General features: G+C 40.6%; 2 protein-coding genes across 2 annotated transcripts in view; one reads left to right on the forward strand and one right to left on the reverse strand.

The window, feature by feature from the left end:
* Nucleotides 1-2,254: 2,254 nt before the first annotated feature.
* On the forward strand, nt 2,255-3,958 carry LOC106531247 (cleavage and polyadenylation specificity factor subunit 1; the record flags this gene model as incomplete). Its single annotated transcript, XM_014027046.1, is given in 3 exon segments — nt 2,255-2,384; nt 2,461-2,599; nt 3,787-3,958. Coding segments are annotated over 3 exon segments (317 nt in total), but the record flags the coding sequence as incomplete, so codon positions are not given.
* A 98-nt stretch (nt 3,959-4,056) lies between these two features.
* The window catches only part of adck5 (aarF domain containing kinase 5), a 33,461-nt gene continuing 22,848 nt past the window's right edge, over nt 4,057-14,669 (reverse strand). The window contains exons 4-15 of the mRNA XM_014027045.1: nt 11,619-11,694; nt 9,884-10,084; nt 9,661-9,801; nt 9,459-9,572; nt 8,192-8,323; nt 8,022-8,105; nt 7,866-7,947; nt 7,386-7,464; nt 7,222-7,313; nt 6,869-7,121; nt 6,239-6,355; nt 4,057-4,599 (exon numbers count right to left, since the gene is read on the reverse strand). Of these exons, the coding sequence (XP_013882499.1) occupies nt 4,497-4,599; nt 6,239-6,355; nt 6,869-7,121; nt 7,222-7,313; nt 7,386-7,464; nt 7,866-7,947; nt 8,022-8,105; nt 8,192-8,323; nt 9,459-9,572; nt 9,661-9,801; nt 9,884-10,084; nt 11,619-11,694 (1,474 nt within the window). The 3' untranslated portion in view covers nt 4,057-4,496. The remainder of the gene's footprint in view (nt 4,600-6,238; nt 6,356-6,868; nt 7,122-7,221; nt 7,314-7,385; nt 7,465-7,865; nt 7,948-8,021; nt 8,106-8,191; nt 8,324-9,458; nt 9,573-9,660; nt 9,802-9,883; nt 10,085-11,618; nt 11,695-14,669) is intronic.

Consider the following 14,669-nt stretch of genomic DNA (forward strand, 5'->3'; position numbering starts at 1 on the left):
TTCACAAAGATCTGTCTCAGAAGAGAAGGGGATGCTTCAGAACCGCTTACTGGGCCAAAGATCACTGTTTTAGCCACAGACAGAACCAAGAAGGAAGCAAAACATAAAGAATTAGAGAAAAATCATAAATAAAAATAAATTCTAATTATAATAACAAACAATAGTTTTACATCTAACGATCATATTTTGTTCTTTTTCTGTTTTCTTCATTCAGCAACCAATTAAATTACTGTTTTATGTTTTATATCAATAACCAAGTTTATTTATTTATGACGAATCTACTTTTTTTCCAGTCAGTGTTTAATACAGCTGCAAAATCAATTGTGAAAATATTTATGATGTGCTTCTTTTTTATTTTAGCATATTATTTAAAAAAGTCCATTTTATGAAAAGACCCTCGATTCAGTAGAAAACTCTGGTTTTTAAGAAAAATGGTTGCTTATCAATTAATTTTTAGTCAATCTATAACAGGGGTTCTCAAAGTTTTTGTGTCGGGACCCCTTACAAGGGCAAAAAAAACAAATCCACGGACCCCCTCATAAACCCCATGTTATTTTAAAAGATAATTTATTGTCATTTCAACCCTTAAATACCATGGGAATATACAGTATATGTTTATTTAGTTTATTATGTTTGTTTTATTGGTTCATTGTTCTTCATGCATTTTTAAAAATAAAAACCAAATTAACAATTTAGTGAAATTTTTTGAGGACCCCCAAGATACTTCTCACTGACCCCTGGGGGTCCTGGGACCCAAGTTTGAGAACCTCTGATCTATAAGATAAATCAACTTCAGAGAACTTCACATTAATCCATAACTTGCATCCCTAATTTATACAGCAATTAAATTAATTTATATCTACTTATATTTATGTAATTTACGTGTTTTAATGATGTGGCAGATTAATCAAAAAGTAATTAATCTATTATTAAAATAATCGTTAGTTGCAGCCCTAATATAATATGATCTTCAGTATAATGCAATCCCCATGTTTGAGCTTAAACATCATAATGCCAGCCCTGATTTCATACAGACTTGAGGATTTTTCAGCCTTTGCGGTGCACCTACTCTGGTGGGGAAACAGATTTTTGTGGGGGGGGTGGGCACCTGTGGGTGTTTGGCTGTGGAGCATAAACACAGCAGATTAACACAACTTTAGATCGTGCATTGTATAGTTTTCTTTGTGCTGTTTGTATTGTAGGCTTTTTAAAAATGTGCCTCAGAAGCCCAACGGCTCGTTCTTTAAATCTAAACTAGGAGTATTTAATTAATAAATAACAAAAATATTAGCTTTACTAACATCTAAACCACTACACAAATCTGAGTTTATCTAATTATTAAAAGCTAAATAAATACAGAACTGAAGCAGAAGCTTAAAAAATAAAGTTTCTGTTTTTGCCTGTGAGCTGAAACCATGAATCTGAGCTTCTGGTTTCTACATAAGAAGAGAAACATTATAATTTTGTATTAATTTTGAATGCCTTTTTGACAACATTGATAACATATTGTAAAAAACAAGTTTCACACCACTGAGATGAACAGTTGAGAGATTCGCATGTTAACAGGAAGTGATGTCAAAGGGGAACGTCTGTATTTAAACAAAGCATTTAGATGGCCGACGACACAAACGAGAAGAATCTGATGTTTCTTTAGATTATTTTGAGTCTCTATCAGAGGTGAAGTAGAGTTAAGAGTTCAAATAATTTTTTAATAAAGACCAGAGAGCTTCTTTTCTGAAAGAGCTCCCCTTTGATGTCACTTCCTGTTTCACTTTGGCTGAGCCAAATGTAAAAGAAAATCTGCCAGTTTATGTAGCTAAATGGGTAAAATCACGTCATGCCAAGTTTCTTAAATATAAAGATGTTTTCTTTGACTTGTTGTATTTGAAGGATATGCGTGTTGCAGGCACTTTAAAAGTTTTAAAAAAATGCTAAACTGCTCAACAAAATGTTAGTTGCACTATTAGCGAAGTTAGCAGATGAGCTGAACTTCGTCCTCCACTAATTATTTAACACCATTAAGCCATCCCAGCTGGATGAGGCTCATTTTCTTTATTTTTGTACTGGTGTGTTAAAAAACCCAGCTGTGAACATTTTGAGAGCGTTAAACTGCATCCAGTCACTTTTCTTCAAGTTAGTTTTTTATTTCTCTGACTTTCCGCAGCCTCAGAACATCACTGTTCAAAGCTGCTTTGATGTCAGTAACACGTCGTTTTATCAGGAAACTGCAGCAGCTTGTTCTGTGTTCCCACAGCGACTCTAGATGGAGGTGTGGGGCTCCTCCTCCCCATGACGGAGAAAACCTACCGCCGGCTGCTGATGCTGCAGAATGCTCTGAACACGTTGCTGCAGCACCACGCCGGGCTCAACCCCAAAGCCTTCAGGTTGGATTTCTGTCCACTTTGACTTTAAGGAACCAGACTGAGACCGGACATCATGTCTGACCTGTCCCTCCTCCAGGATGATGCACTGCGACAGACGATGTCTGCAGAACGCCGTGAGGAGCATCCTGGATGGAGAACTGCTCAACAAGTATTTGTACCTCAGCTCCATGGAGCGCAGCGAGCTGGCCAAGAAGATCGGCACCACGCAGGAGATCGTGAGTTCCCTGTTCTCCTCCTCTCTGCTCCCCGTTCTCCTCCTCTCTGCTCCTCNTTCTCCTCCTCTCTGCTCCTTGTTCTCTCCTCCTCTCTGCTCCCCGTTCTCCTCCTCTCTGCTCCCCGTTCTCCTCCTCTCTGCTCCCCGTTCTCCTCCTCTCTGCTCCTCATTCTCCTCTGCTCCTCGCTCCTCCTCTCTGCTCCTCCTCTCTGCTCCTCGTTCTCCTCCTCTCCTCGTTCTCCTCCTATCTGCTCCCCGTTCTCCTCTGCTCCCCGTACTCCTCTGCTCCCCGTTCTCCTCTGCTCCTCGTTCTCCTCTGCTCCTCGCTCTCCTCTGCTCCTCGCTCTCCTCTGCTCCTCATTCTCCTCCTCTCTGCTCCCCGTTCTCCTCCTCTCTGCTCCTCGTTCTCCTCTGCTCCTCGCTCTCCTCCTCTCTGCTCCCCGTTCTCCTCCTCTCTGCTCCCCGCTCTCCTCCTCTCTGCTCCCCGTTCTCCTCCTCTCTGCTCCCCGTTCTCCTCCTCTCTGCTCCCCGTTCTCCTCTGCTCCTCGCTCTCCTCCTCTCTGCTCCCCGTTCTCCTCCTCTCCTCGTTCTCCTCCTCTCTGCTCCTCGTTCTCCTCTGCTCCCCGTTCTCATCCTCTCTGCTTCTCGTTCTCCTCCTCATTCTCCTCCTCTCTGTTCCTTGTTTTCTGCTCCTTGTTCTCCTCTCTGCTCCTTCTCTCCTCCTCTCTGCTCATGTCCTCTGCTCCTCGTTCTCCTCCTCTCTGCTCTTCATGTCCTCCTCCTCTCTGCTCCTCGTTCTCCTCCTCTCTGCTCCTCGTTCTCCTCCTCTCTGCTCATCATGTCCTCCTCTCTGCTCATCATGTCCTCCTCTCTGCTCATCATGTCCTCCTCCTCTCTGCTCATCATGTCCTCCTCCTCTCTGCTCATCATGTCCTCCTCCTCTCTGCTCATCATGTCCTCTCTGCTCATCATGTCCTCCTCTCTGCTCCTTGTTCTCCTCCTCTCTGCTCATCATGTCCTCCTCCTCTCTGCTCCTCGTTCTCCTCCTCTCTGCTCCTCGTTCTCCTCCTCTCTGCTCATCATGTCCTCCTCTCTGCTCATCATGTCCTCCTCCTCTCTGCTCATCATGTCCTCCTCCTCTCTGCTCCTCGTTCTCCTCCTCTCTGCTCATCATGTCCTCCTCCACAGATCCTGGACGATCTTCTGGACATCGACAGAGTAACGGCTCATTTCTGAGTCTCGTCTCTTTGCTGTTTCCTCGTCAGTGAAGTTTTGATTCCATGTTTCTGAAATCCTTGTTTCATAAAACAACTCATCTCCTTTTTTCTAGAATTGTTTTTGTATAAAAAACTGAAACCAGTTTTGTTTCTGAGTTGTGATTTCTTCTCAGTGAACTAAGAAAGTTTGAGGAACCGAAGATAAAGTCCAACATTTTTGGGTGCAGAACAAAACAACAACTGAGAATTACTTTTGATTTTATTTGATTCTTTTTACACCAACATTTCAAATTCAGTGTGAAGCAGAAAACACAGTCAACACAAGAAATGTCCTTTTTGTGGTTGTGTTCAGTTCAAGTTTATTTATTTCCACTTTCTTACCAACTTTAAACCAGAAATTTAAACAAGTTATAGCTGTTCTGTTCTGACCTTTTATAACCAGACAAATATTAAACCTTACATTTGTATTAATATTGACTAAGTTCCTGTGTGATCAGCAGGGGGCGCCACCGAGCGTTTAAAGCCTCTGAGTATGTCCTGAACAGAAGTGGTGTGTCATGGTGCTTTACAGTCCCGTGGTTCTGTTTGAGCAGAACCAGCAGAGTTTGGACCGGCCTGGTGTTGCGCTGCGTTCACTTGTGCGTGGAACGGCTCCTTTCTCCACAGCGTTGCGTTCAGGTACTATCTGAGGTAATCGTACAAGTCGGCGTCCAGCTTCATGAGACCCAAAACCTCCATCAGCTTCAGGAATTTACGCGTCAGGTTCATGACGAGCATCTCTGACCTGTGGGAGGAGCTAAAGATTTAGAGCTGAAGCCTCTTACATCAGTCTTACTGATGCAAACTTTGAGCCAAAGTTAGAAACAGAGACGTGAATATGATGTTTCTGAACAAGAACAAACTGATTTTACGTGTAATTTGATTTATTTTACTGGAAACTAAAATCAAGGTCCTCCAAACAGAGGATTCAGAAAGTATTCAGAACTTCCTCGGTGTTTTCACAGGGTATTTTCTCAATAAGTTCAGTAAAATGTCAAAACAAAAATGTGTACATTTAATTTTATTAAAATAACAGAAGTACTACTGCAGTTAGACCCTCGTTCCTGAGGGCGAAGCATTATTAGCAACAGTTCCAGCTTCTAATCTTTTTAGGTTTAACAATAAAACTTGGAATAAATTGTTGGATTTAAGGATTTTCTGACAAAACACTAGCTAAAAGTTACAAAACATGAGCTGAAAGTAGCCAAATGCTGGCTAAAAGTAGGAATATACTTGCTAAAAACAGCAAAATGCTGGTGAAAAGTGGCAAAACACTAAGAAAACGCTAGTCCTCAAAGTCTGGTTAAATATTTGATACTGATATTTCATTGGTATTTTGTTGTTTTTATTTTGAATAAATGCACCAAATTTGATGAATCTGTTTTCCCTTTTTTAAAAGGGTTCTGATTGTAGTTTAAGTGGAGAAGAAACTGATTTAAATGATTGTAGAATCTGGCTGTAATATAAAAAAAAATGTGAAGGTCGTCTGAATCATTCCTGAAGCCACCGTTTGACTGAAATACTTTTTTGTTTTTACTTTTTCAATACATGTTAACAAGAGTCTAATGCATACCTTAAGATATACATATTTGCACAAACATATATTAAAGGGGCAATATTATGTGTTTCTCAGGCATACATTTAAATACTATACCATAATAAAGTATCTATGTCATCTTTATTTTTTAAAATTCTGTTTCTGTTAAAACAGAAAATAAACGTATTTTCTCATCACTTCCTCTTCTAAACGCCTTAAAATTGGCCTCTGTCTCTTTAAGAACCACCTTCCGCTTCTGTCATGAGGAAGTTTGGCTTAAAGACGCATCCTAGAGGCATTTCTGGTCCCTGCATGTCGTTTTCCCTGCGTAGCTGCGGGGCGGCCACCCTATTCTTTTGCATTGGGGACTTACTGCGCATGTCCAAAATCTTGCAATGACTTGCCTTTGGGAATCAGGAGCGGCGATCGTGACCCGGAAGTGACTCAACACGAAAAATCTCATGAGTAAAATGGAAGTTTTACACATCAATAACTCTAAATTATTTATTTTACTTTTCAGAAAACATATATATGATATTTTTTCAAAACATTTATGACCTTTCTTTTGTTATTTTTATTATTTTTTTTATTTTTTTGTGTATCAAAAATATTGGTGGGGCGGCGCACTAGTACCCTCATTGACCAGCCGCCACTGACTGAACCTAAAGCACTGTACTGAACGGTTTGATACAGATACTGTACATGTATTGTTGCACCCCTACACCCGAAATGTTTTATATTTCTATCAGAATTTACCAAAAGAACATCAACATTATCAAATGAAAACTTCACTTTTAGAAGGGATTAACAATTTTGTCTCAAAGTTTCCTGGTTTGAAAATGTTCACCTTAAAGCCACTTCAAACTTCCAGCTCTCCCATGTGGTCTTCCACCAGCTGAAGATCCTCAGTCTGGGTAAGAGTCCCGTCTTCTCAGCCTGGATCTTCCCCCAGCCACGAACAGCACTTAAAAAAAACAACAACAAAAAATATAGCAAATTTATATGACACTAAGAAACTTTAAAACCCTTGTTGGTCCAACTTTCTAGTTTTGGTTGTAATATTAAAGAGCATCTGCTGTTGAACAAAAGAGAAAAGTTTAAGCATGAATAAGACACCTCCATCCATCCATCATCTACACCTTCATTTCTATCCAGCAGTCAGTGTGAGGGGCGGGGTACACTCTGGACAGGTCACAAGTTCATCACAGATTCTAAGAGGATCAGTCTGCCTTTCCCAAAATCACCAAAAAGGTTAGACCATGGTTTAATTACTGCTTTCCCTGTGTTGTTTTATCGCACCATGCGCTCACATTCCAAAACAAAAGTGTCTCTCTCTCTGGGAGGAAGTTTGCACGAGTAACGTCTTTCCTGTCAACCAATCCCAGAGCTAATCCACGCGCAGAACTCTGCTCACATCAACATCATAAGCGTGCTGTACTTCTACCTGCTTTTAAACGGTAGCAGCCGCTGCTCTAACCTCTTGGCCATGACACAGTAGCGGTCCACTGGTGCTCCCAGAGTGATGTTGATGCTCCGGACCGTGTTGATGTTGCGGAAGACCAGCAGCATGGGTCGGGGCATGGACTTGAGCACCTGCATTATGTTTCCGAAGCGCTCCAGGGCCATTTGGCGCATGTAGGCCGTCTCCTCTCTGCTCAGGATGTTGGACAGACCCACCGTCCGCATGTTGATGGGGCGCTGCAGCAGCATCTCGCAGAACAGGAAGTACTCTGTAGAAACACAAACCTGCTCAGGATCCCACTGCTTGGTTTGGTAAGTATATTTAATATATATATTTTTCAAACAGGAACAAAAATCATGTGTCTTCACCTTTGACTCCCAGAGCATTGGAGAATTTCTTCATCGCTGGTTCATCTCTCAGGACAATGGCCCGCCACAGTTTACACAGAGCCTCTCTGTCACTGAGGTCAAAGGTCAGTTAGACCTACTGTCAATAAATATACAATAATGAAACAGACTGAGCCGGCCCTTACTGTTCACTCAGGTATTCATACAAGCCGTGGTCCAACAGCACCAGCTCCACTTTTTTATCTGGACCTTGCCTCACCAAAACTGCAAAACAAAATGTGAAGGAAAAAAAACATCACATTTATTCATTTATTTTCGCTTTATTTACATTTTAAAGAACCAAACGAAACCGTCCAATCAGACGTCAGAGGTGGTACAAGGTAGAGGCGACTGATTACGTATTTATCAGATGGACATCTACAGCTGATGAATGTTTGGAGTCGACCTGATTAAAAATTGCCGCCAAAGCCTGACATTCTTTAATATGTATTCAAATCTGTCCGGTGGTTCATGAGATATTTTGCTAACTCAGTGCCAACTCAGGCAGTTAGATGATCACAGCAGCAGGTTGTCCAAACTGATAAACAAAGAGTCAAAGGACGGATGATTGGTTGAAACATTCATTCAAGAATTAATTTCTTTTACTCCGTCTGTTTTCTACCAACCGTTTCCAGGATGAGGGTCTGCGTGGATGAAACCAGTGTAGAAAATCTGCTCCGCAAATGTTCGGATAAGTTTATCTGCAGTCTGAGGAGCAAACATGAGCGTTGGTATTTCAGACATTTAGAGAAAACAGTGTTTCTGTGGACTGAGCAGCTTACGTCTTTCACACTTAATCCTTGTCGCCTAATTTCTTCCACGTTGTTGATTTTGCAACCGTGGCAAAACTCTGCGGTCAGCACCCTCTGTGTTTGAGCAAAGAGATCAGGCTCAGGCAGAAGCTACGCAGCCATCAGGTGGAGTTGTTTTCTGCAGGAGATAAAAACCTCACCTTACTCGTCTGCTCCCAGAAGACTTTAGGTACGACCAAAAAATGAAAGTGCTTCAGCTCCTCGGCGCACCTCTCCGAGTTCCTGCCCTCGTTCTCAAAGTCCAGCTCTTGAGCCAGGGTTCCCTTCAAATCCTACAGAAGAAAAGCAAGAACAAAACAAGTCGGCTGAGGACTTAATACTGCCGACATCAGCCGAAGAAGATAAAACTGCAGTGTTAGAAACAATCAGAACAAAAGCTAAAATTAGCAAAGCAAAAGCAGCAAACTAAAATTAGCTATTAGCTAAATAAAAGATTAAATTATGTACAAGAAAAGCTAAAATTAGCAAAAATATCTAGAAGTTAATGAGTGAGACAGTAGCTAAATGCTAAAATTAGCAAAACAGAAGCTGCAAACTAAAACTAGCCAAGTAAAAAAAAAACAAAAGATGAAATTAGTTTAACAAAAGCTAAAATTAGCAAAAAAAATACATAAAAGCTAATAATGAGTAAGAAAGTAGCTAAATGCTAAAATTAGCATAACTTTTGCTAAAACTAGAATAATCAGCAATTCAGCTAAATGTTAAACCCATTTAAAATTTAAACTTAACCAAACAGTAGCTACAATTTTTTCCCCTAAAAATAAAATATCTGTAGCAAAATGCTAAAACCATCCCCACTAGCAAAATGTTGAAATTACAAAAAACAAAAGCTACAATCAAAAAACAAAACAATAGCTAAAATCTAACACGAGCAAAACAGTAGCTAAAAAGTAAGCGAACAATAACCAAACTGTTACACCAGCAAAATTATAGCTAAAATTTTAAGCAGCAAACATTAGCTAAAATTAGATAAACTGAAGGTAAAAGCTAAAATTATTAAAACAGTTGCTTAAGCCAAAACAGTAGCTGAAATGTTGAATACAGTAGGTAAATAATGAAACCAGTAAAACAGTGGCTAAAAGTGAAAATGAGCAAAACAGTCAGGAAAAGCTAAAATGATTGGACCAGTCTCTAAAGTGTCAGAATCGTAGTTGTGAGCTAAAATTAGCAAACCAGTTGCTAAAAGCTAAAAATGAAGCCAGTTTTTCAAAGATTTGAAAACTTCTCATTGCATTTCCATGATTACAACATTGGAAAGTTAAATAATTTAAAAAGTATGAAACGTAAAAAAGCTAAAGTTAACCTGAAAATAAAAGTCATTAACAGTCCACAGAACATACATCAGAAACTTTAAATAAGAACATATAATAAATTAAAAATAAAGCATAAATGATAAAGCTGACTGACCTTAAGAACCCATCGAAATCCAAAAGTAGGGTGCATGAATTTGATGATATCCAGAAGAACCTCCAATGTTCTGATGTCTCCATCAAACCGGTCCCTGAGATCAATGTATTGAACCTGGGGGGTCCAGAAAGGGTCAACAGGCTCAGGTTAGAACAACAAAAGGTCAAATAAAAACGACGACCACCTCCCAGCTGCTGCTCACCTTCACAGCTACAGGAGTCCCATCCAGCAGCTCCGCCCTGTGAACCTGAGCCAAGCTGGCCGCAGCGATGGGCTCGTAGTCAAACGTTTTGAAAAGCTGCTCCGGAGTTTTGTTGAAATCTTCTAGAAAGAGAGCATCCACCTGTTTGAGACAAACGCGTGAGACATTTCAGGCCGTCCTTCTGCTCCGACGCGGCGTGCTTTGTTTGTGCTGCAGCTCTCACCTCCCTGTACCTTCTGTCCAAGGCCTTGTCCTCCAGCACTTGCAGTGTTTGGATGTACTCGGGGGGCAGCAGGTGGTTGAAAGAACACAGACCCTGGCCCAGTTTGATGTATATTCCTCCGTTCCTGACGGCTCCTTCCACCATGCACTCTGCTGCCCTCTGGTGGCAGGCTGACATCTCCTTCAGGTAGGTTGGGCTGCTCTGGCAGGACAGGACGGGACAAGCTAGAAACACTGAAAACATACTGAAGGATGCCGATTCACCTATTGTCTGAACATATATCAGCTTTATTCTCCAAAACTAAAAGATAATCTGGGATTATTTTTTGTAATGATCTAAGAAAACTATGATGTAACAAATGTCTCATATGTATAGAAAACTAACCCTTAATTTACACTACATGCGTTCCAGCTCCGCTCCACTCCAGTCCGACCTCCGCAGCAAATACGTACCCATTATAATCAATGAGAGTGTTTACACTGGCTGCGCATGGCAGCGGTGAGCGGACGGCGATCCGGCAAAATTAGAACAGATCCTATTTTTGCCGGACGCCGAAGCTGCACCAACAGGAAAAGAAACGAGCACAACATCCGTATTTTCAAAATAAGACACTTTTATGCTGGATAATTTGTCAGAATAATGTCAAAATTGCAGCTATATTAATAAATATATGGATATATTTCTACACAAATGCTGTCAGAATGTATCGTTCTGTTTGGGAAGCAGATGTGTACACAACACGATACACGTGGATTTTATTTTGAAATCAGAAGTTTCAGAAAGACGACAGCGAGATAGTTTCAACCATAGATAAAAAAAAGCTTTTATATCAATGTTTTCAGCTGTGTTTGGAGTTCCTCTTTCTCAGAATTAATTATTTTTTGCTGTTATCACTGAATTTATCGCACTATCTCCCTCCTGCACACTCTGTCGGACCGGAGCGGACGCTGTATGAATTGAGACACAAACGAACAGCTGTGAACTGCACACTACAGCGCAGCGGAGCGGAGACACATGTAGTATAAATCTGGGGTAAGACCAAAAATAAGTTAATAAATGCACTCACTCTGGACTTTGAGGATATTTGAGGGTAAAAAATAAAAAATAAAATAAAATAAAATAAAATAAAGTTTTGTAGCAGAGAGACACATGAAAGACAAAAATGTCTACATTTTGACAAAATCCCTGTAACTAAAAACAACTTTTCTAATCCCTGTAATTTCCTTCCAAACTAATCATTTTTCCTTTGCCAGCTGCTGAGGAATCCCTTCATTCAGTATAATGTTTGACCTCATTGCCACTCTTTTACTCATTTCTCTTTTTAAGTACTGGGCTGGAAATCCTGATGACATCAGTCCAATAAAAATCGAGTTTTAAAACTTTTGTAAAAAAAATTGCCAAACTACAACAGTCTAAATTTGAGTTAAACTTTTCAGATGCAGAATTTGAAAATAATAAAGTCATTATTTAAAAAAAATCGTCGTTGTGACTCACTTTGCCAGCACAGATTACATTCATACATTAGCCCTCTTAATGAGCTCATGCTGTGGTCTTTGTCTCAAGATTTTATCCCTGTAGAGATACATGCCTACGTGTTGAAGTGAAAAAGCTGCTATGGTTGAGTCAAACATAGACAAAGATTAATTTAAAACCATTCACCTTTTAAATAAACTACAAGATTTGGTTAATCCAAGACTGAATTGAGTTAGCAGCTACCAGAACACACTCTGCTTACCTCATCCATCCCACGCAGAGTCACTCTGGTGGTCCACCAGTAATCCACTGAGATGAACACGCCCACAGACAGAGACCTGGAGACATGGAGCATACCAATAAACTGGACTTTACTGTAAATCTGTGACTGAAAAAAGATACCAACACTTTATAGAATCATCAGTTTTGTTGAAGTTTTAGATTAAACCAGATTCTGACTCCTCACTGTGACCAAGATGAAGAAAAACTGTTAAAAGTTGAGTTTCAGAGAAAACCTACAAATTGTTTCTACAAAGCAGTTTAACACAAAGTTACAACCATACATTCCACTGTTTGTAAACCGTCATCTGTTGTTGATCCTTTCAGGTGGTATTCAGCTCATTTTATGACCTGATCTTAAAGGCACAGTGTGTAGGATTTTGTCAATTCTTTTAGCCGAAATTGAGATAATCACTAATGACAATAATAAAAAAAACATGTCTAATCATTGCAGACAAAGACCTTGTTTTATTATTTTTACCTTATAAAAAGCTGTTTACACTCACCGGCCACTTTATTAGATACACCTGTCCAACTGCTCGTTAACACTTAATTTCTAATCAGCCAATCACATGGCGGCAACTCAGTGCATTTAGGCATGTAGACATGGTCAAGACAATCTCCTGCAGTTCAAACCGAGCATCAGTATGGGGAAGAAAGGTGATTTGAGTGCCTTTGAACGTGGCATGGTTGTTGGTGCCAGAAGGGCTGGTCTGAGTATTTCAGAAACTGCTGATCTACTGGGATTTTCACGCACAACCATCTCTAGGGTTTACAGAGAATGGTCCGAAAAAGAAAAAACATCCAGTGAGCGGCAGTCCTGTGGGCGGAAATGCCTTGTTGATGCCAGAGGTCAGAGGAGAATGGGCAGACTGGTTCGAGCTGATAGAAAGGCAACAGTGACTCAAATAACCACCCGTTACAACCAAGGTAGGCAGAAGAGCATCTCTGAACGCACAGTACGTCGAACTTTGAGGCAGATGGGCTTCAGCAGCAGAAGACCACACCGGGTGCCACTCCTTTCAGCTAAGAACAGGAAACTGAGGCTACAATTTGCACAAGCTCATCGAAATTGGACAAGAGAAGATTGGAAAAACGTTGCCTGGTCTGATGAGTCTCGATTTCTGCTGCGACATTCGGATGGTAGGGTCAGAATTTGGCATCAACAACATGAAAGCATGGATCCATCCTGCCTTGTATCAACGGTTCAGGCTGGTGGTGGTGGTGTCATGGTGTGGGGAATCTTTTCTTGGCACTCTTTGGGCCCCTTGGTACCAATTGAGCATCGTTGCAACGCCACAGCCTACCTGAGTATTGTTGCTGACCATGTCCATCCCTTTATGACCACAAAACCGTTACTAGCGTGGTGTACCTAATAAAGTGGCCGGTGAGTGTATATCTCCATGGTCATGGGTCGCCACTACAGGCAGCCGCCATCTTGCACCGCCATCTTGTCTATGAAGGCTCATGAAGGACAAACTGCGGTGGCGGCGTCAAAAACAGTTTTAGTTGTAATACTATAAATGTAATATTTGTTGTCTGTCATTGTAGCTGGGATAATTTTACTTATTAAAGCTCATAATCTTACCACTTGAAACATCACTAGCCCTGAAGCTGCTGGTAGACATCGCGGTTGGAATTATCAAAGGTTTTTGACACCTGAGAGACACCGTAGCAACTCCTTTGCGTTCGGAAGCAGGGGGTGGGGTTGGGGGGAGGACCAGGGAGGATTATTCAACCACTAGATGTCGCTGAAAACAACAAATCCTACACACTGTGCCTTTAAGCTGATGTTGCAGATTTATTTCTTTACAACAGACCAATTGCAGCTGTAACGCTAGTTGGGAAAACAGCCCAAACATTGTTTTGAAGTAGAGCGAAGCTTTCACTAATTGTCACACTTCTGTGTACTTTTACTGTTCACTTGACAAGTAAGTCCAGCTATGCATCAACAAAACCAAACCAAACATATAACCAGCTGCAGACTGTGATTTCCCATCTCTTACTTGAGATTGGATAAAGATTGCGTAACGTATCACATCAACAGGCAATTTAACCTTTGAACAGCATAGCTGGTTAAACACTACTTTGATTTGTTCTCAGTGCTTATTTCATCACTGTTGTCCAACTTTAAGACAATAGGGTTGGGGGATATTGGCAAAAAAATGTATCACGATTAATTGTGGCATTAATATGTATATTATGATATAATATAAAATATAATATAACGATTATTGGATGACAACTGCACATGCATTATAGTCAGAGCCGTGGACTTCCTCCTCTTTTCTGGGTTTTTCTTGTACTCTGGTTTATGGTTCAAGTTGTTTAAACAAGTTCATAGGGTTAGCAACTAACTGGCAACTATCTAGCTAGCAAACTGAACAGCTATTTTGCTAGTGAACTGGCTATGCCAAATGGCAACTACTGAATGTGGCTAACTAACAGGTCAACTATCTAGTAGAGATGGGACATCTGAAGCAAGGCTTCAAGGCACGTATCAAGTAAAAAGGGGGCGTGTCAGATGAAGCCCCGCTTCAATGCTTGTGCCGTCTTGCTGAAAATCATGTGACCAACGACAAACAATGCCTTGCATCACATGGGCCACGTCACGGCTTCGTTTTGCGTGTCGTTTTTCAAAATAAAAGCGCAATGAACCCTGTTGCTTCGTGGGTTGTAGTAGGTGGTTTGGTGGTGCGTCAGAAACAGTGAAAAAGGTCCTATTCTGAAATAAAAACAATTAAACCACAAAATAACCACAACCCAGAAACGTCAACATTTTCTTTTGTTTTATCAGGACAGACATCAGTCTCACTAGGGCTGTGTATTGGAAAGAATTTGGTGATTCGATACATATCATGACAGAGGGGTCACGATACGATATATCCCAATATATTGCGATACTGTAAGCAAGGAGATTTATTGCGATTTTTTTTGTCCAAAAATTCTATTAAAATAAAACCTCTTACTGGGGAAAAAAATGAAAAACCAAAATTCATTGTCTCAGAAAATTCTAATATTACAGAGACATACT

This window comes from Austrofundulus limnaeus, unplaced genomic scaffold (genome assembly GCF_001266775.1).
Source record: "Austrofundulus limnaeus strain Quisiro unplaced genomic scaffold, Austrofundulus_limnaeus-1.0 Scaffold611, whole genome shotgun sequence".
Lineage (NCBI taxonomy): Eukaryota > Metazoa > Chordata > Actinopteri > Cyprinodontiformes > Rivulidae > Austrofundulus > Austrofundulus limnaeus.